At 44.7% G+C, this 19,918-nt stretch overlaps 1 protein-coding gene across 1 annotated transcript in view; it reads right to left on the bottom strand.

Annotated features, from left to right (window-relative positions):
• Positions 1 to 19,918, bottom strand: part of BLTP1 (bridge-like lipid transfer protein family member 1) — a gene marked incomplete in the record, with an annotated part of 561,636 nt that overhangs the window by 415,940 nt on the left and 125,778 nt on the right. The window contains 1 exon segment of the mRNA XM_073603515.1: positions 13,161 to 13,354. Coding sequence (XP_073459616.1) covers positions 13,161 to 13,354 — 194 coding nt within the window.

Below are 19,918 nucleotides of genomic sequence, written 5' to 3'. Positions count from 1 at the left end.
GGGACTTCTTATGTCTTTATTTCAACAATGGCTTTCTTCTTGCCACTCTTCCATAAAGGCCAGATTTGTGGAGTGCACGACTAATAGTTGTCCTGTGGATAGATTCTCCCACCTGAGCTGTGGATCTCTGCAGCTCCTCCAGAGTTACCAGGGGCCTCATGGCTGCTTCTCTGATTAATGCCCTCCTTGGCCGGCCTGTCAGTTTAGGTCAAAGTTAGGCATTTCCCATGAGGCATTGCAAGGCTGGCAGTAGCAAATACTCCCAGAGGCGTGATGGGACTTGTAGTTCTGCAACAGCTAGAGGGCACCAGATTGCCTACCCCTGGTTTAGGTGGATGGCTATGTCTTGGTAGATTTGCAGTTGTGCCATACTCTTTCCATTTTTGGGTGATGGATTGAACAGTGCTCTGTGAGATGTTCAAAGTTTGGGATATTTTTTTATAACTTAACACTGCTTTAAACTTCTCCACAAGTTTATCCCTGACCCATCTGCTGTGTTCCTTGGCCTTCATGATGCTGTTTGGTTCTCTAAAAAAACTCTGAGGGCTTTACAGAACAGCTGTATTTATACTGAGATTAAATTACACACAGGTGGACTCCATTTACTAATTAGGTGACTTCTGAAGGCAATTGCTTTCACTAGATTTTGGTTAGGGGTATCAAGAGTAAAGGAGGCTGAATACGAATGCACGCCACACTTTTCAGAGATTTATTTGTAAAAAATTTTGAAAACTACTTATCATTTTCCTTGCACTTCACAATTATGTACCACTTTGTGTTGGTCTATCACATAAAATCCCCATAAAATACATTTGAGTTTTTGGTTGTAACATGACAAAATGTGGAAAATTTCAAGGGGTGTGAATACTTTTTAAAGGCACTGTACATATTGAAAGTAAAGGTATTTTTAAAGCTCAACTGTAGCATCCATTAAAAAAAAAAAAAAACTGAAATGCAGGGTGCTGAAAATGCTCACTCTGCAAAATCCTACTTTTTTGTTTTTTTTTTTCAAATCATTTCCAGCTGTAGTACAAAAGTCTATGGCCAAGCATGAGGCTGTAGGGAGGACCATTGTTTTCTGTGTGGAAGTAGTGGACTCTCTCCAATGGTCCAACATGCCTCCTTGCTGGGCCAGAGCTAGTAAACCAGAAAACAGTATGAACTAGGCTGACTGGAGCACCGTAGCTCTGAGTTGGAGGCATTCCAGGCCGCTGCAGAGAGACTGCTGATTCCAGGAAGAAAGCAGCTGTCTGTTCTGCGGCCTCCTGCATGGCAATGGAGTTTTGCACTGCAGCTGGAAATGGTTTGCAAGCCCCCCCCCCCAAAAAAAGTACAACTTTGGAAGACTAGTATTTTCAGCACTTTGACTCAAACTATATTTTTTGTGGAAGCTACAGATGGGCTTTAAAGAAAAAATCTTGGAGAAGTTTGATGATGTCCACAATTCCAACTACTCTCTGATATAAATTGCAGATAAGTCACTGGTAATAGGATATTGAGACGTGAGAGGAAAAAGCTGACATAATCTTACAAGAAAAATGTTCGTGATTGTTTTAACTATCACAAGGCTGTGATTAAATTCACATTGAAAGGAATTTTACAAGCTATCTCACCTCCTGGGTCCTGAAAAGACCTAGTTTGAAAACATTTCCTCTACTTACAAATGCCCTTAATTTTTTAGCTTTATTTATCATGCTTGTTTGGGCTTTTAGCTTGTTTGTACTTAAGTGCTTAGGGAAAACAGCTTTTTACAACATTAAATAGACCCAAATGATAATGGCTTCAACTCCAGACAAAAAATTCGTTTATAACCTATATATTTCATAATTTTGTGTACACGAATAAAAAAGCTACATATGTGATATCACATTACCAATAACTTTTTTAACACAGACACACCACTGTCATTGATACCACTCACATTATTATATTTCTCAATGAACGAGCAGTTGCTTCTCTATATAAGTATTGCTAAAAACAGAAGCAGGGTAGCAAACCATATTATGTAAAGGTATGTCTGTCTCAAGAATGCAAGAACTAGAAAGGATTTATTCAATGTACTATGCACAAAGGTCAGAGATTCATTCCTCAATTTTTGCACATACCTAAAAAGCATGTTATTAAAAGTTTGCGAAAAGTGCAGGCTAAATTCTACCTCTACAAAAGGATTTTTTCTACCAAGCCGGGTAAACATCCCATAAAAATCATAACGGTTGTTTGTATGCAATACACCTTATCGGTGCCATTTCTACCTGTACTTACTGCACTTTAGGGTTTATTATCTCATACCTCTTGCCCTGTCATAGCATGAGGAAATTTATTTTACATATTTACATGATTATGAACAATTAGTTTGAATTTGTTTTGAACAGTGTAGTACGGTTTAAACAGGAAAAGCAACAAGGAAAGCTAATATTTGCACAAGAAACATAAAATGCAAACACAGCAACAATAGGCGTGGAGGGCATAGACAGGTGCACTAGGCTTGTAGTCAGATTATTCTATAATCATTTACTGCACACTTATTAGAAACCTAGTGAGGCATGTTTTACCTAAAAACATAAGTTGTGTTATGTCACCAGTATACACCAATCAGTCATAGCACTATGACCGGATATTAAGTAGGTCCCACTTTTGCTGCCAAAACAGCCCCAAGCCGTCAAGGGCATGGGCTCAACTTGACCTCTGAAGGTGTACTGTGGTATCTGGCATCAAGCCATCAGCAGCAGACCACTGCCTCATCAGCTTGCCCTTTCCCATAGTACATCTTAGCCATCTCTTCCCCACATAAGCAACACACATGGCCATCTACATGATGTAAAAGAAAACGATTCATCAGGCTAGGCCACCTTCTTCTATTGCTCTGTGGTCCAGTTCTGATGATCACATGCACACTCCACAGAGAGCATAGTGACTGTAGCTGGATAATTATTTTATTATACCTTTGGTGTGGAGTTACTACATTAATATTTTGATGCTCACATGCCCACTGAAGGTGCTTTTGGCTGTGGTTACGGGTCAGCAAGGACACCCTTGCCAGTTGGCGGCTAAACAGCCTCATCTGCAACAAACTGCGATGCACTGTAGGTTCTGACACCTTTATATTGGAACCAGCATTAACTTTTTCAGCAATTTCAGCTACAGTTATTCTTCTATTGAAGCTGACTACATGATCCAGCCTTCGCTCCCCATGTGCATCAATGAGACTTATCCACCTATGACCTTGTCATTGGTTTTCCTTCCTTGGACCACTTTTGGTAGGTCCTGACCACTGCAGACCTGCAACATCCCAAAAGAGCTGCAGCTTTGTAGATGCTCTGACCCAGTTATCTAGCCATTACAATTTGGCCCATGTCAAAGTCACACCGATCTTTACTCTTTCCCATTTTTCCTGCTTTCAACACATCAACTTCAGAGACAACATGTTCACTTGCTGTCTAATAAATCCCACCCGCTTTCAGATGCCATTGTAACGAGATAATCAATGTTATTACATTTTGCTGTCAGTGGCTGATCAGTGTAGTGTAATTTATTTTCCAAAAAGGGGTAATTTGGGGGATGTGTGCCCTGTTTTGACATTTGTATTTTAACAGAACAGGAAACAGTTTTTCTTTCTTTCCAGATTTTTTTGGTCTTTTTTCCTACACACAGTTAAAAAAAAAAAAAAAAAAAAAAAGCTGCAGGTTTTAAATACCAGCAGTAGAAAGCTCTATCTGTCCCTGAAAAATGATATAATATTAATTTGGGTACAGTGTCACATGACAAAGTTAGACCCCTTTCACACTGGGGCAGTTTACAGGCATTTTAGCGCTAAAAAGCGCCTGAAAACTGCCTCTCCAGTGTGAGAGTTCAAGTGCTTTACACTAGGGCGGTGCACTTACAGGACGATACAAAAAGTCCTGCAAACAGCATCTTTGGGGTGTATACACTGCTCCCAGACCGCCCCTGGGGGCATACTGCAGCTCAAAAGAGAGAACATGTGGACAAAAGACCAGGTGGCAGGCTTTTAAATCTGGGAACCAGCTGCCTGATGCCAAAAAGTCGAAGAAGCACTCACAGACCTAGCAGAGTATGCTTTGTAAGGGACCATCATAAATGAAAAAAAGAGATTAGTCTAATGAAAGCAGTGGCTGAGAGATAAACCCAAACAACACAAACCACATCCAAGCAGTGAAGAAAAATGTTCCTTTTGGTGAACTGGAGTTGGACAGAGAAGTAAAAGAAGAATATTCTGGTCGAGTTAAAAAGCCAAAACCATTTTAGGGAGGAAGGAGGTTCAATGCCCCAGTACACCTTTTCCCTGTGAAGGACCAAAAGAGTTCTTTTGAAGGAGGTACAAGTAATGTATTAGTTCCAATGCTGAAATGAAGGTTTAGGAACCAACCAAAACGTTTTAACGTCTGGACTGTAAACATCACATGGTCAGTATCTTACATTGCGGATATCCTGATGGAGTAGTAAGACTAGCACAGGTGCAAATAGCTTCCTAAACACCTGAAAAATGTATGTGACATTGATGTGCTGGCAAGATATGGACATGTACTGTAAGTATGCAGAGTCAATCACCAAGCCATTTAACTGAGTGTTTTTTTTTTTTTTTTGTGAAGGTGAAAAGTTTGCAGCTTCCAAATTTTACACAACTTGATAAAAAATAATGTTGTTTAGCAAGAAACGTACATTCCACATGAATAATTATACTACCAAAATGAGTGTGTGCTGTGCCTCCAGCATTGCTCTGTTTCTTCTTGCTGGAGACTGCCATTTTGCTGAAGCCCAGAGCCCCTGAGCAGCAGTAAAGCATAAAGCAGAAATAATCCCATTTATTTAACGGTTTCAAAAAACAGTTACATTCCTGGAATGTCAGGATTGCTAACTGTCACATTTGCTCGTATCCTCAACGAAACTGTCAAACCATCAAATGACTGGTGTCATAACTGATCACATGTTCAGCACCATGGCAGTTGCAGATCAAACAGAAGCCGCTTCCTTGGTCGTTAAATCGTTTGTTAGCCTAAAAAAAAGGGATCCTGTTCCTCTAAAGTAGGGTTGTCCCGATATCGATACTAGTAACGGTATCGGCACCGATACCAAGCATTTGCCCAAAGACTTGTACTCGGGCAAATTCTCCCGATACTTCACCTGATACCTGGACAGTCAGCGGTGATCGGTGAGTGGGGGAGTTACAAGCTTCTCCCCCCCCTTTCAGCTGCTTTAGTGAAATCTATACAGCGGTGATCGGTGCTTGTAACTCCCCCACACACGATCACCGCTGACTGTCACCGCATCCTCCTCTAGTCCCCCTCCATGCCCCTTCCGTTCTGCTGCTGTCCCCCTCCGTTCTTCCTCCGTGTCCCCTGCCGTTCTGCTGCTGTCCCCCTCCTTTCTTCCTCCGTGTCCCCCGCCGCTCTGCTGCTGTCCCCCTCCTTTCTTCCTCTGTGTCCCCCGCCGTTCTGCTGCTGTCCCCCTCCAGTTTTCCTCCATGTCCCCCTCCGTTCTGCTCTACCTCTCCATGTCCTCCTCCTTCCTTTATTGTATGGACAGAGTCAGCTGACTCTGTCCATTCACATAACTGAAACATTATAATCTCCTGTGATTACGATGTCTCAGTTTATGAATGGAGAGGAGCCGCTGTCTTCTCTCCATTCATTTTCAGTGCAGCTGAGGCTGCAGAGAAAGGAACTGGGGAATCTCTATCCTCTGTCTTTTTCTCTGTCTCAAGGGGGAGATTTCAGGGGTCTATTAAGACCCCTGATATCTCACAAAGCCCACAAAAAAAAAAAAAAAAAGCATTGCAATAAATAATAATAAAAAAAAAAAAACTTGTAAAAAATAATAAAAATTAAAATAAAAAACACACAGACAACATCCACCCCCTCCCTCCCTAAAAAAAAGAAAGCATTGTAAGAAAAAAACAAAAAAAAAAATCCCCAAAAAACACTGTCACGTGACATTAAAAAAAAGTATCGGTAATCGGTATCGGTGAGTACTTGAAAAAAAGTATCAGTACTTGTACTCGGTCTTAAAAGTGGTAGCATGTTATACAGCACAGTGCTTGTGCTGTGTAATTTGGCCCCTTGTATCACCTGAAATTTCGGGCTGATCCTGCCCTCCCCCTGTAAACTGACCACAGTTTATCACGGCTGTTGAGCCCTGATACCGTGGTCAGTTTACGTGCCTTTGTCATCGGCAGTTCTCCTCTGTGCTCCTCTCGCCCCCCCTCCCTGCATACCTGTCAGCGGTGTCAGTGCCGATCTGCTCCCCTCCTGCTGTTATCACAATGCAATGATATTCCTACAGTCCTCTCTGCTATATTAAATAATGTCCCCAGTGTATGTGTTTTTTTTTTTTGGTGTACATGCCGCTGTGTACATCATTTCATAGCGCTGTTCAGCGCTCACTTGACTGGCCGCCTTTCTCCTCTCCTCCTTCTGGCTGGTGTCAGCAGGTGTTTCTCAGCCCCGCCCGCTCTAGCTGTAAGATCAAGAGAGGTCAGAGGCGGCTGGTCACGTGAGAGCTATGAAATAAGGTACACAACGGCATTTAAAAAAAATGTTACTGTCCTGTCAGTTCCTGTATGTAAGACCGGTGGCTGCTATTCTTCCTGTATTCCGAACCACCGGTCTTGGCACTTCCCATTTGTAGTTTGCTCCAGCAAGCAGGGAGTTGTACTTTAGTCCCTACTTGCTGTAGTGGGCAGAGGGGTCTCACAGAACCCCGGTCTGTACCGCCCATGGAGGTGGTGTCCTCCTCCTCTGCTCTCTACCAGCATGCCAGTCACCACCCCTAATGGCACTGAGAAGGCTGCACTGATGGGCAATGAGGTGGCACTGATGAGCTGCACTGATGAGCTGCACTGATGGGCACAGCGGTGGCACTAAAGAGGCTGCACTTATGGGCACTGATAAGCTGCACTGATGGACACTGATAAAGAAGCACTGATAAGGCTGCCCTGATAAGCAGTGGAAACCATCCACTGCCAAATATCTGTAGGCGAGGATTCCACCATCCCTGCAAAGTTTGCAGTCATTTTTATGTCTAATTTTCAGTTTGATGTGCATTATATGTGACGTTACATATCACAGATTTTATTTATTTAGATTTTCATTCATTAGAACAGGGGTAGTGAATTAAAATTCAAGGCGGTCCGGTCACAAAAAAAAAATTTACGGCCGCGGTCCGAATCACAAGTCTGTGCCATTAACGATTGTACGCGTCTTTCTTCCCTTTTTTGGCGCAAGCCGTGCTCTCTGGCGCTTTTCTTACGGTTTCCTCCAGGCGCTCTGGTAATACTCTGTGAATGTAAATGTCCCCAATAGGGTTTCCCCTTACATCAGGTACCCCTACCAGAGTAATTAATTACATTGGGTGTCCCCATCAGACTACACCCATAAATCAGTTGCCACCGTCGGGGTACCCCCTTATACTAGGTATTCCCATCAGGTTTCTTCCTCAGAAGGCTCCCTTACATCTGGCGTTTCCCATCAGTGTGCCCCCTTACATTATTTGTCCCTATCAGAGTGTCCCCTTACAGTAGGTGCCGTCATCAGCGTGTCCCTTTACATCAGGTGTCCCCATCCAAGTGTTCCTTTACATTAAATATGTCCATCAGAGTGCCCCTTTACATCAGGTGTGCCCATCACAGCGCCACATTACATCAGGTGTTCCCATCACAGTTTCCCCTTACATCAGGTGTCCCCATCACAGTGCCCCCTTACATCAGGTATCCTCATCACAGTGCCCCCTTACATCAGGTGTCCCCATCACAGTGCCCCCTTACATCAGGTGTCCCCATCACAGTGCCCCCTTACATCAGGTGTCCCCATCACAGTGCCCCCTTACATCAGGTGTCCCCATCACAGTGCCCCCTTACATCAGGTATCCCCATTACAGTGCCCCCTTACATCAGGTGTCCCCATCACAGTGCCCCCTTACATCAGGTGTCCCCATCACAGTGCCCCCATACATCAGGTGTCCCTTTACATCAGGGGTCCCCATTACAGCGTCCCTTTACCTCAGGGGTGCCCTTTAGAGTGCCCCTTTACATCAGGGTTCCCCATCAGAGCGCCCCCTTACATCAGGTGTCCCTATCACTTCAGGTGTCCCCGTCAGAGTACCCCCTTAACACAAGATGTGCCCAACAGCGTGTGCCCATCAGTATGTCTCCTTAAAATAAAATGTGCCCATCAGCATGACCCTTATTTTATGTTAGGGGGCACTCTGATGGGTAAATTTTGTTGTGCCCATCAGCGTGCCACTTAACATAAAATTTGCCCATCGGCATGTCCCTTAACATAAAATGTGCCTATCAGCATGTCCCTTCACATAAAATGAGGGGCATGCTGATGGGCACAATTTCTGATAAGGGGCACTCTGATGGGCACAATTTATGTAATGGGGCACTCTGATGAGCACAACAAAACGTGCCCATCTGCGTGCCCCTTAACATAAAATGTGCCCATCGTTGTTGCTCTTAAAATAAAATATGCCCATCAGAGTGCCCCTTAACATAAAATATACCCATCAGAGTGCCTCTTAACATAAAATGTGCCCAACAGAATGATCCTTAACATAAAATAAGTAGCATGCTGATGGGCACATTTTATGTTAAGGGGCATGCTGATGGGCACATTTCATGTTATGGGGCACCCTGATGGGCACAATTTATGTTAAGGGGCACTCTTATGGGCACAACAAAATGTGCCCATCAGTGTGCCTCTTAGCACAAGGAGCCCCCCCCCCCCCCCCCCAGAAGCAGAAAATTGCACTGTCTGTGTTAATGGGGGCATTGTGCCAATTTCTTTCCTGCAAATCATGGTTGCAGGAAAGAAATGCACTGTGTATGGCCTGCCTAAGTCACAAAATCTATACAGAGAAGGATAGATCTTGAAGCAAGACAAGCATCACAATTAATGCAAGATAACCTAAGATAATGATATGAACTTCACTTTAAAAGTGGAGCATGGGATTGAATGGGATACCATTCTCGAAGATACATTTCTACCAGGGTAAAAATCTGAGATCCCCGGGTGCAGGGAACTTTAAGCAGAGTTCCACTCATTTTTGTGTTTATTAAAAGTCAGCAGCTACAAAAAGTGTAGCTGCTGACTTTATTTAATAAACACACTCACGTGTCCCACGGTCCAGCGATGCGGTCGCCCGTACCCTCGCTTCTCTTCCTTGCCTCTCTGCAGCACCGGCATTGCAAGTGTGGGCACCCGGCTGTGACAGCTTGCGGCTTCACAGCCAGGTGTGCACTGCGCATGTGCGAGTCACACAGTACCTCCCCATTGGTCGGACAATCTTCTAGGACCTGTGATGTGTCCCAGAAGAATGCAAGGAGGGAGGGGGAGAGGAGAACTTCCGCTTGAGCCGCCTAGGTGGCCGAGCAGAAGTGGGAGGAAGTACCTGTCAAAACTAGCTACACGTTCTTCCCCCCCCCCCAAAAAAAGACATGCCAAATGGGGCATATTTGGGGGGGGGAGGGGGGCAGTGCTTGAAGCGGGAAAAATACACAATGGAGTATAGTAATGCCAGAAAAAGCCAGTTAAATAAAGATGCATGATTCAAAGTTTAATAGTGGGGTTACAAGGGGAAATCTGGGAGTCAGAACTGCTAGGAAATAAACCTGTAAGAAAACTCAGCAAGGTGTACAAACAACCTTGCATGTGTAAAAGTGAAAAGGTACCTCTTATGCAGAGGTCTGAAGATGAGTCAGGGGATGCCTGACTTTGAGATCTGTGGCTTCAGTGGAATGAAGACTTTGATCATCTATGAGGTACTACTATGGTAGTAGATGAAGAACAGGATTCCTCCACCCCATCCTAAGATTTACTGCATTGGGCACACACACATACCGAGCACTAGAGGCATCAGGAACACCCTTTCAAACAGTGTGCTCTCTCTGCCGCAGCAGCAACTGAGAGAACACACTGGCTCACGCTGAAAGGGTGGAAGCACAGAGTGGCTACTGGAGATGCTCCTCCAATATCTGGCTTGTGCAGGACAGAGGGGGGTCAGTTACCAAAGAGTTTTTTTCAGACAGACTTATGTGTGTGAATAGTCACACAAGCAACCATTTGAATAGTAGAAGAGTGGTATGTAATGTGCTGGGGATGCTGGAATGTACAGAGATCTTTTGGAAAATGGCCAACAAAGGTGAACTAACCCTTTAAAGAGTGGGCACATCCCTGGTGTGCCAGACACAAAGCCAAAGCGCCCTACACATCTGAGCAAACATTACGCTCATCTGAGGCACAAGCTTAGCTACTTACAAGACTATTGCAGCTAAAACACAGTGCATCAGACAATGGTTCCAAAAACAAGGACACAAGGGTTAACCCTTAGAGATAGAGGAGTCTCATTTAAGAGAGGAGACAAAGATTAACAATTCTGTCCATGCCAACAAATGACAAACAGTTGTACCAGAAAACTCATTCCTGGATCAAACTAGTCAATCCAACTGATAATCAATAAAATCCCTAAAGGTGAAAACATCATCAAATTGTTTGTTTTTGGTAATATGTTTGTTAAGGTGGATGACCGAAGCTTCTACATCTTTTATTAGTAAATTGCCTTTCAAAAGGGAAAAAGCTTATTAGCCTGGTCAGGAGGAAGCCATGATTTTACAGGTTTTTCCAATTCTCTAAGACTGCTTTCACACTGAGGCGCTTTACAGGCGCTATAGCGCTAAAAATAGCGCCTGCATAGCGCCTGTAAAGAGCCTCTCCTCTCACTCCAGTGTGAAAGCCCGCATGCTTTCACACTGGAGCGGTGCGCTGGCATGACGGTAAAAAAAAGTCCTGCAAGCCGCATCTTTGCAGCGCTGTAGGAGCGGTGTATACACCGCTCCTAAAGTGCCCCAACATTCTTCATTGTAATTGGATTCATTTTTCATTGTTTAATAAAGAAGGTTTTCATGATTCATTTGATTCTACTGACTGGTTTCACGTGGTTTTTGGACCTACTAGCTGGACACAGCAGTTTGTTGTGGATCCCAGTGTAAACCCCACACAAGGGGTCAACCTTTTACAGAATGTATTTGGAGTGCATTGGCAGGCATCATATGCCTATTATCATCAAGATTGTCTGCACTACAGAATTTTTGCTGATGTCGGTTGCCTACACCATTATCGACACAATTCTGTAATCTTGCTTGTGGTTCAGGACATCCTATGAATTTTTGCCTGCTATGATTGGAAGATCCTCTATGGAATACTACACAGTGGGTCTGCTTGCCTTGTTCTGTTGTTTCATACACCCATAATCACTGCTTCAGTTATGCCAGTGGCACCAGTATAGTATAGACACAGTTTTCCCACTGGATTTGGTTGGTGTTTTAGCACTATGAACTTGTTTATAACTGGTATTATATAGTCTAGAAAATTGTATGCGATTACAGTTGTGCTCATAAATTTACATACCCTGGCAGAATTTATGATTTTTTGGCCATATTTCAGAGAATATGAATGATAACACAAAAACTTTTCTTTCACTCATGGTTAGTGTTTATTATCAATCGTGTTTACTCTTTTTAAATCATAATCACAACAGAAACTTCCCAAATAGCCCTGATTAAAAGTTTACATACCCCAGTTCTTAATACCGTGTATTACCCCCTTTAACATCAATGACAGCTTGAAGTCTTTTGTGGTATTTGTGGATAAAGCTCTTTATCTTCTCAGATGGTAAAGCTGGCCATTCCTCATGGCAAAAAGCCTCCAGTTCCTGTAAATTCTTGGGCTGTCTTGCATAAAGTGCACGTTTGAGATCTCCCCAGAGTGGCTATTGAGACCGAGATGGCCACTCCAGAACCTTCACTTTACTCTGCTTTAGCCAATGACAGGTCAACTTGGACTTGTGTTTTGGATCATTGTCATGTTGGAATGTCCAAGGACGTCCCATGTGCAGCTTCCTGGCTGATGAATGCAAATGTTCCCCCGGTAAATTTCCTGTGCCTTTGTAGCTCACACATTCCCAAAACATCAGCGATGCACCTCCGTGTTTCACAGTAGGAATGGTGTACCTTTCATCATAGGCCTTGTTGACTCCTCTTCAAATTAAGCGATCATGGTTGTGGCCAAAAAGCTCAATTTTGGTCTCATCACTCCAAATTACTTTGTGCCAGATGGATTGAGGCTTGCCTCTGTGCTGTTTGGCATATTGTAAGTGGGATACTTTGTGGCATTTGCGTAGTAATGGCTTTCTTCTGGCCACCATGCAGCCCATCTTTCTTCAAGTGCCTCCTTATTGTGCATCTTGAAACAACAACACCACATGTTTTCAGAGAGTCCTGTATTTCACCCGAAGTTATTTGTGTTTTTTTCTTTGCATCCTGAACAATTTTCTTGGCAGTTGTGGCTGAAATTTTAGTTGGTCTACCTGACCGTGGTTTGGTTTCAACAGAACCCCTCATTTTCCACTTCTTGATTAGAGTTTGAACACTGCTGATTGGCATTCTCAATTCCTTGGATATCTTTTTATATCTATTTCCTGTTTTATTTAGTTCAACTACCTTTTCCCGCAGATCATTTGACAATTCTTTTGCTTTCCCCATGACTCAGAATCCAGAAATGTCAGTGCAGCACTGGATGAAAGATGCAAGGGTCTGTCAGGAGTCTAGAAACTCATTGACCTTTTATACACACACACACTAATTACAAGCAAACAGATCACAGGTGAGGATGGTTAGCTTTAATAGCCATTCAAACTCCTTTGTGTCATCTTGTGTGCATGTTATCAGGCCAAAATCACCAGGGTATGTAAACTTTTGATCTCGGTCATTTGGGTAGTTTCTGTTGCTATTATGATTTAAAAAGAGTAAACATAGTTGATTGACAATACATGGCTTCAGCCAAACTCTATACATGAGTGAAAGAAATGTTTTTGTGTTATCATTCATATTCTCTGAAAAATGAACACAAAATCATAAATTCTGCCAGGTTATGTAATCTTATGAGCACAACTGTATTTGGGAGCCATAGAAGCCTACACACAATTAGTATGGCAAGTGCAAGCATACAAACAATTTACTTATACACATTAAAGCTAACTCACGCAGTCATGCAGAACAAAAAAGAAGGAGACAGAGAGCAAACTATGCATTTAGAAAACATGACCAATGTGAAACAGAGTTATAGTAAAATAGTTAATTAAAAGCTTACTCGTCATTTTGAAGGCCAACATATCTTGGACTGGGCACTAGCATCACCCTGACATTCTCCAGTTTGCCTTTCAGTATGTGCATGAACTGGTCCAGGTGGCTTGATGGGGGCTTAGTGGTGTATGTGAGGAATGCATCATCAAAATTTACACATAAGGTTTGTGGTTGGTAATGATTTCCAAAAGCCAAGCGTCCCTAAAATATAATATGCAGACAGATCAGTCATCAACATTTTACCTTTGTCCACATTAACAACATTATTTACCATTACATTTTAAATTCTGACAATGGATCTTTGGTAGCTGGTTCCCACTGCTGCGATGTCAGACATTGCATGTGATTCGCTGCTGAGCCGATCACATGCAATGTCTGTGGGATGCAAATTCAGCCATGCCGTTTTTTTTTTTTGTTTTTTTTATCAACTTCATTGCTATCTTAACCACTTGCTTACTGGGCACTTAAACCCCCCTTCTGCCCAGACCAATTTTCAGCTTTCAGCGCTGTCACACTTTGAATGACAATTGCGCGGTCATACAACACTGTACCCAAATTAAATTTTTATCATTTTTTCCCCACAAATAGAGCTTTCTTTTGGTGGTATTTAATCACAGCTGGGATTTTTATTTTTAGCTAAACAAACAAAAAAAGATGGAAAATTTTGAAAAAAAAAAATCATGTTTCATAGTTTGTTATAAAATTTTGCAAACAGGTAATTTTTCTCCTTCATTGATATGCGCTGATGAGGTGGCACTGGTGGGCACTGATAGGCTGCACTGATGGGCACAGTTAAGGCGGCATTGATAGGCACAGTTAAGGCGGCACTGATGAGGACAGATAAGGCAGTACTGATGGGCACAGATAAGGCGGCACTGATGGGCGCTGATGGGTGGCACGGATATGTACCACTGATGGGGGGCACTGATGGGCGGCACTGATGGGGGGGCACTGATGGGCACTTGTAGGTGACACTGATGGGCACTGATAGGTGGCACTGATGTGCAGCACTGTTGTTGTGGCACTGATGTGGGCGCTGATGGGTGGCACTGTGGGCGCTGATGGGTGGCACTGTGGACACTGATGGATGGCACTGTGGGCACTGATGGGTGACGATGGTGGGCACTGGTAGGCGGCACTGCTGCCTATTGCTGTGTCACTGGCAGGGGGCACAGATGATCGCCGTGATTGGGACTGATGTCCCTCTCACGGCTGCCGGTGATCAGCTTTTTTTTCCCTCCTCACGCTGTCAGCGCGAGGAGAAAAAATAGCCGATTACCAGCTCTGTTTACATCACATGATCAGCTGTCATTGGCTGACAGCTGATCATGTGGTAAGGGGTTGGGACTGACCCCTTACTCTGATCTGTGATCAGGCGAGTCTCATAGACTCGCTGATCACCGGGCGCGCAGGCCGCTCGTGCACGGGACGACGTCAGTAGACGTCGTCCCGGCAATGTAGGTCCGCGCTGTTGCCATCATTTGGCAATAGTGCGGATCTGAAGAGGTTAAAGGATGAAAAACATCCCTTGTAATAGTATGGGAAGTGACAGGTCCTCATAACTGAGACATCTAGGTTAAGTAGATTCCAGATCTCTCCTCTGCTCCTAAAATATCTGATCACACCAAGATCGATTTGTTTATCTGTTTATAATAGACTGAAACCGGAAGTGACAAAATACTTGTCACTTCTGTTTTTTTTAGACCAGAGATGATCAGAGACATTCTGGTCCTTGATCCTTATGATAAGACAGCGGAAGGCAGTGGGAGGTGGGGGGGGGGGGGGTTGGGGCACTTCCACTGCATGTAAAAGAAAAACAGCAGCTTTTTAAGGTACATGCTTTTGGGGGAAGGGGTTAAAATGTTACATTTTCTCAGTTTAAAAATCTGATATGTTTTCTATTTTGAATAAATAAGGGTTTATGAGATTTAAAAATCATTTAATTCCGTCTTTATGTAGATTTTACACAGCGTCCCCACTTTTTTGGAATTGGGGTTGTATAATACATTTACTCTTCTGAAGACTCTAAATGCTGCTCTAACAGAGCTTAACCACTTGAGGTCCGGGCCATAGCATAATGACGGCTACAGCGCGGACCTCAATCTCCGGGAGGACGTCATATGACGTCCTCCCCTTTCCTCGTTCCCTGTGCGCGCTCACGTGCGCGCATCGGGGAAATTCTGTGCTGGCCGTGTCCCTTGGACACAGCCAGTCACAGATCGCGGTAAACGGCCAATCACAGCGGCCGTTTACAGCGCGATCGCCGGTTCCAATGAGAGATGATCTCAAATGTAAACATATGAGATCATCTCTCATTGCCGTCTCTCTCTCCTCACACAGAGACCGCGTGTGAGGAGAGAGAGGATACTGCAGCGATCTGTGCCTTGTGTGAGTTCTATCACAGTTTTACTTGCTGTAAAAGTGCCCAAACAGTGCCCAAACAGTGCTCAAACAGGATCTGTGCCAGTCAGTGACCACCTGTGCCAATCGGTGACCACCTGTGCCAATCAGTGCCCACCTGTGCCAATCTGTGCTCACCTGTGCCCACCTGTGCCAATCTGTGCTCACCTGTGCCCACCTGTGCCCATCTGTGCCATTGGTGATCAGTGTCCAGACATCTGCAATCAGTGCCCACCTGTGCCACCTCATCAGTGCCCACCTGTGCCACCTCATCTGTGCCCATCTGTGCCACCTCATCGGTGCCCACCTGTGCCAATCAGTGCCAATCAGTGCACATCTGTGCAATCAGTGCACATCTGTGCCGCCTCATCAGTGGCCATCTGTGCTGCCTCATCGGTGCCCACCTGTGCCACCTCATAAGTGCCCATCTGTGCCGCCTCATCAGTGCCCATCTGTGCCGCCACATCTGTGCCACCTCATAAGTGCACATCTGTGCCACCTCATCAGTGCAATCAATCAGCGCTCAACTGTTCCGCCCCATCAGTGCCCATCTGTGCCACCTCAGTGCCCATCTGTGCCACCTCAGTGCCCATCTGTGCCATCTCATCAGTGCCACCTCATCAGTGCATATCTGTGCCGCCTCAGTGCACATCTGTGCAATCAATCAGTGCCTATTTGTGTAGCTTCATCAGTGCCCATCTGTGCAGCTTCATCAGTGCCCATCTGTGCAGCTTCATCAGTGCCCATCTGTGCCGCTTCATCAGTGCCCATCTGTGCCACTTCATCAGTGCCCATCTGTGCCACTTCATCAGTGCCCATCTGTGCCGCTTCATCAGTGCCCATCTGTGTAATCGGTGCACATCTGTGCAGCCTCATCAGTGCACATCTGTGCAGCCTCATTAGTACCGCCTCATCAGTGCACATCTGTTCCACCTCATCAGTGCCCCTCTGTGCCACCTCATCAGTGCCCCTCTGTGCCACCTCAGTGCCCATCTGTGCTCATCAGTACCGCCTCATCAGTGCCGGCTTAGCACACACCTGTGAAGTCGCATCATCACCAGCAAGCATGTCCAAAAGAGTTTTTTCCGCCGAGGAGGCATACCAGATTCTTTCCCAGGCCGACGAGAGCAACGGGGAGCTCTCTTGTTCGGATTCCATTTCAAACTCCGATTCTGAGTCGGACGTCAATTATGAGCCAGTCCTCAGTAGTGGAACACTGAGTGACTCAGAGGAGGAAGAAATTCGGCCCGCCAAACGAAGGCGTTCTAGTGTGGAGGCAGTGGCATCCACCAGCACCGCAGTGCCTTCCACCAGCACCGCAGTGCCTTCCACCAGCACCGCAGTACCTCCGCAAAAAAGGCCAAGGACCCATGCCAGCCTTCCCTATGCCCTTCAAAACCCCTTGTGGCTTTCTCCTAATTCAGGAGAAGCCAACATTCCCCCTTTCACTGCCCAGCCAGGAGTCCAGGTGGACACGGAAAATTTTTCCCCAATCAATTTTTTTGATTTAATTTTTAGAGGACATGCTGTCAACAATTGTGGCCCAGTGCAACCTTTATGCACAGCAATTTATTCTAAATAACCCAACGTCCTATTATGCCCGTCCCTACGAGTGGAGAGACCTAACGGTGGAGGGGTTGAAGGTTTTTTTAGGCCTCACATTTGCTATGGGACTCACCAAAAAAAACACCTTGAATTCCTATTGGTCAACCCTCCCCATCCACCACATGCCAATCTTCTCCAAGGTAATGCCCAGAACCAGATACCAAATGATAATGAGGTTCCTTCATTTTAATGATAACACCCAGTGCCCTCCCCGAAATGACCCAAATTATGACAGGCTTTTCAAAATTCGGCCAATATTAAATTATTTTTCTGAATTATTCCCCCAGCTGTTTACCCCGGACCAACATATATGTGTGGATGAGTCCCTTGTGAAATTTAGTGGCAGGCTTAAAATTAAGCAATTTATCCCCAGCAAAAGGGCCCGCTATGGGGTGAAGGTGTACAAACTATGTGACCAAGTCACAGGGTACATGTATGCCTTCAAAGTGTACGAAGGGAAGGACACCCAGCTGCAACCCCCTAATTGCCCGGACTACTTGGGATCAAGCGGGAAAATTGTTTGGGACCTGATATACCCCCTACTGGAAAAAGGCTACCACCTGTACGTAGATAACTTCTACACATCTCTGCCCCTGTTCCACAACCTTCACCGGAAGAAGACGCCTGCATGTGGAACCATAAAAAGGAACCGGAAGGGCTTTCCTCAAAGTCTTGTCAATAAGAGGTTGAGGAAAGGAGAAACGGCAAGCCTGCGGAACAAGGAGATTTTGGCAGTGAAGTGGAGGGACAGAAGAGATGTCTATATGTTATCTTCAATACACAATGATACCTTCGTAGAAATCCCTAGAAGAAATGGCCCCATTCAAAAACCAAAATGCGTTTATGAATATAATTTGTACATGGGGGGAGTCGACTTCAATGACCAAATGATGGAACCATACCTTGTCACAAGATGGTCATACCATTGGTATAAGAAGGTCGCAATTTATTTTTTTCAATTGGCCATATACAACTCATATGTAATTTACCGTAACTCCACCCAAAACCCCAAACGCTTCCTTGGCTACCAAGAGGAAATTTACACCGCCCTTATATTCCCGAACGGCCCCCAGAAACCATCCGATCTGATGTTCTTAGTCGACTCTCCGAGCGCCACTTTCCAGATAGACTCCCTCCCAGACCAACAGGCCAACGACGTCAAAAAAGATGTAAGGTGTGTACCAGAGCAGGAGTCAGAAGAGATACATCTTATTACTGTGCCCAATGCCCTTCCGAACCAGGCCTCTGCATAAGTGAATGCTTTCGCCGTTACCATACTTCACTAAATTATTAGTGAAGTATGGTAACATAATCCTCAGTTCCTGCCTTCACACACCTTCACACCCCTTATGCCACTACCTGCTCTGTAACTGACCCTGGCTTGTTATTTGACCACGCTTCTGCCTGCCGATTCTGTACTTACCGCTGCCTGATCTGGAACTGACCCTGGACTGTTATTCGACCATGCTTCTGCCTAACGATTCTGAACATAACGCTGCCTGATCTGGAACTGACCCTGGACTGTTATTCGACCATGCTTCTGCCTAACGATTCTGTACATACCTCTGCCTGATCTGGAACTGACCTTGGACTGTTTGACCATGATATTTGCCTGCCTCTTGGACTGATCTTGTACCCTGAAACTGGACTAGTGGGATTCAACACAGGGGTCTCACATATGTGAGGGGCTCCAGAATTGTTTTTCTGGATGAAGAAAACAATTTTTTTTGTTTTCTCATTCCTAGATTAGGGTCTGGAGACTCGGAGGCTTCAAAGAGATTTGGGTGGGAGAAGCCTCTACCCCTGTCCCCATTCTGTCCTGAATGAGGCCCTACTGCTGCCTGTAGGACTTACTGCCATTATGTCCCTGCCTGTCGCACTGACCACACCACATGGACCTGCCTACTACCAGGACCAATATTTATGGCACTTCTGACAATATCTCTGCCTGCACTAACCCTGGACTGTATATGGACAGTATCCCTGCCTGCTGCCTGGACAATTGTGTTTGCCGTTGCTGACCAAGTCCCTGCCTGCTGCCTGGACCAGTGCTATCCTCCTGTGTACAACTGCGCTACTACAACCACAGGTAATCTTTTGTTTACACTTTGCTTGTCCTGTATTTTGGGGTGTAATTCTTGGTATGTGCATGCTATGTGTTCCTGGAACACCTGACGGTGTTCCTTGCATGTTGGATCTCTGTATGTGGTCAGGCTGTGTAGAAGTCTGACACATGTGGTATCGCCATACTCAGGAGGTCATTTTGTGGGTGTTTCTATTGTCCTGGTGCTCCAGGGCCTTCAAAAGTGTAATAGGTGGTTGAGAAATGAGATGTGTAATTTTTGCTCCTAGAACACCTGATGGTGCTCCCCTGCATGTTGGGCCTCTGTATGTGGCCAGGCAGTGAAAAAGTTCCACACATGTGGTATTGTAATACTCAGGAGGAGTAGCAGAATGTATTTTGGGGTGTCATTTTTGCTATCTAAATGCTATGTGTTGGAAATATCTCATAAACGTACAACTTTGTGTAAAAAAAAAATGCGTTTTCATTTTTTTCCACATTTTCCAAAAACTTCTGGAAAAAAATGAACCATTCAAAAGTCTCATTATGCCTCATAGATTATACGTTGGGGTGTTAGCTTTCTAAAATGGGGTCATTTTGTTGGTGTTTCTATTGTCCTGATGCTCCAGGGCCTTCAAAAGTGTAATAGGTGGTTGAGAAATGAGATGTGTAATTTTTGCTCCTAGAACACCTGATGG

The sequence above is a fragment of the Aquarana catesbeiana genome, linkage group LG01 (assembly GCF_042186555.1).
Source record: "Aquarana catesbeiana isolate 2022-GZ linkage group LG01, ASM4218655v1, whole genome shotgun sequence".
In the NCBI taxonomy this organism is placed as follows: Eukaryota; Metazoa; Chordata; class Amphibia; order Anura; family Ranidae; genus Aquarana; species Aquarana catesbeiana.
This window is presented reverse-complemented; position numbering and strand designations above follow the sequence as displayed.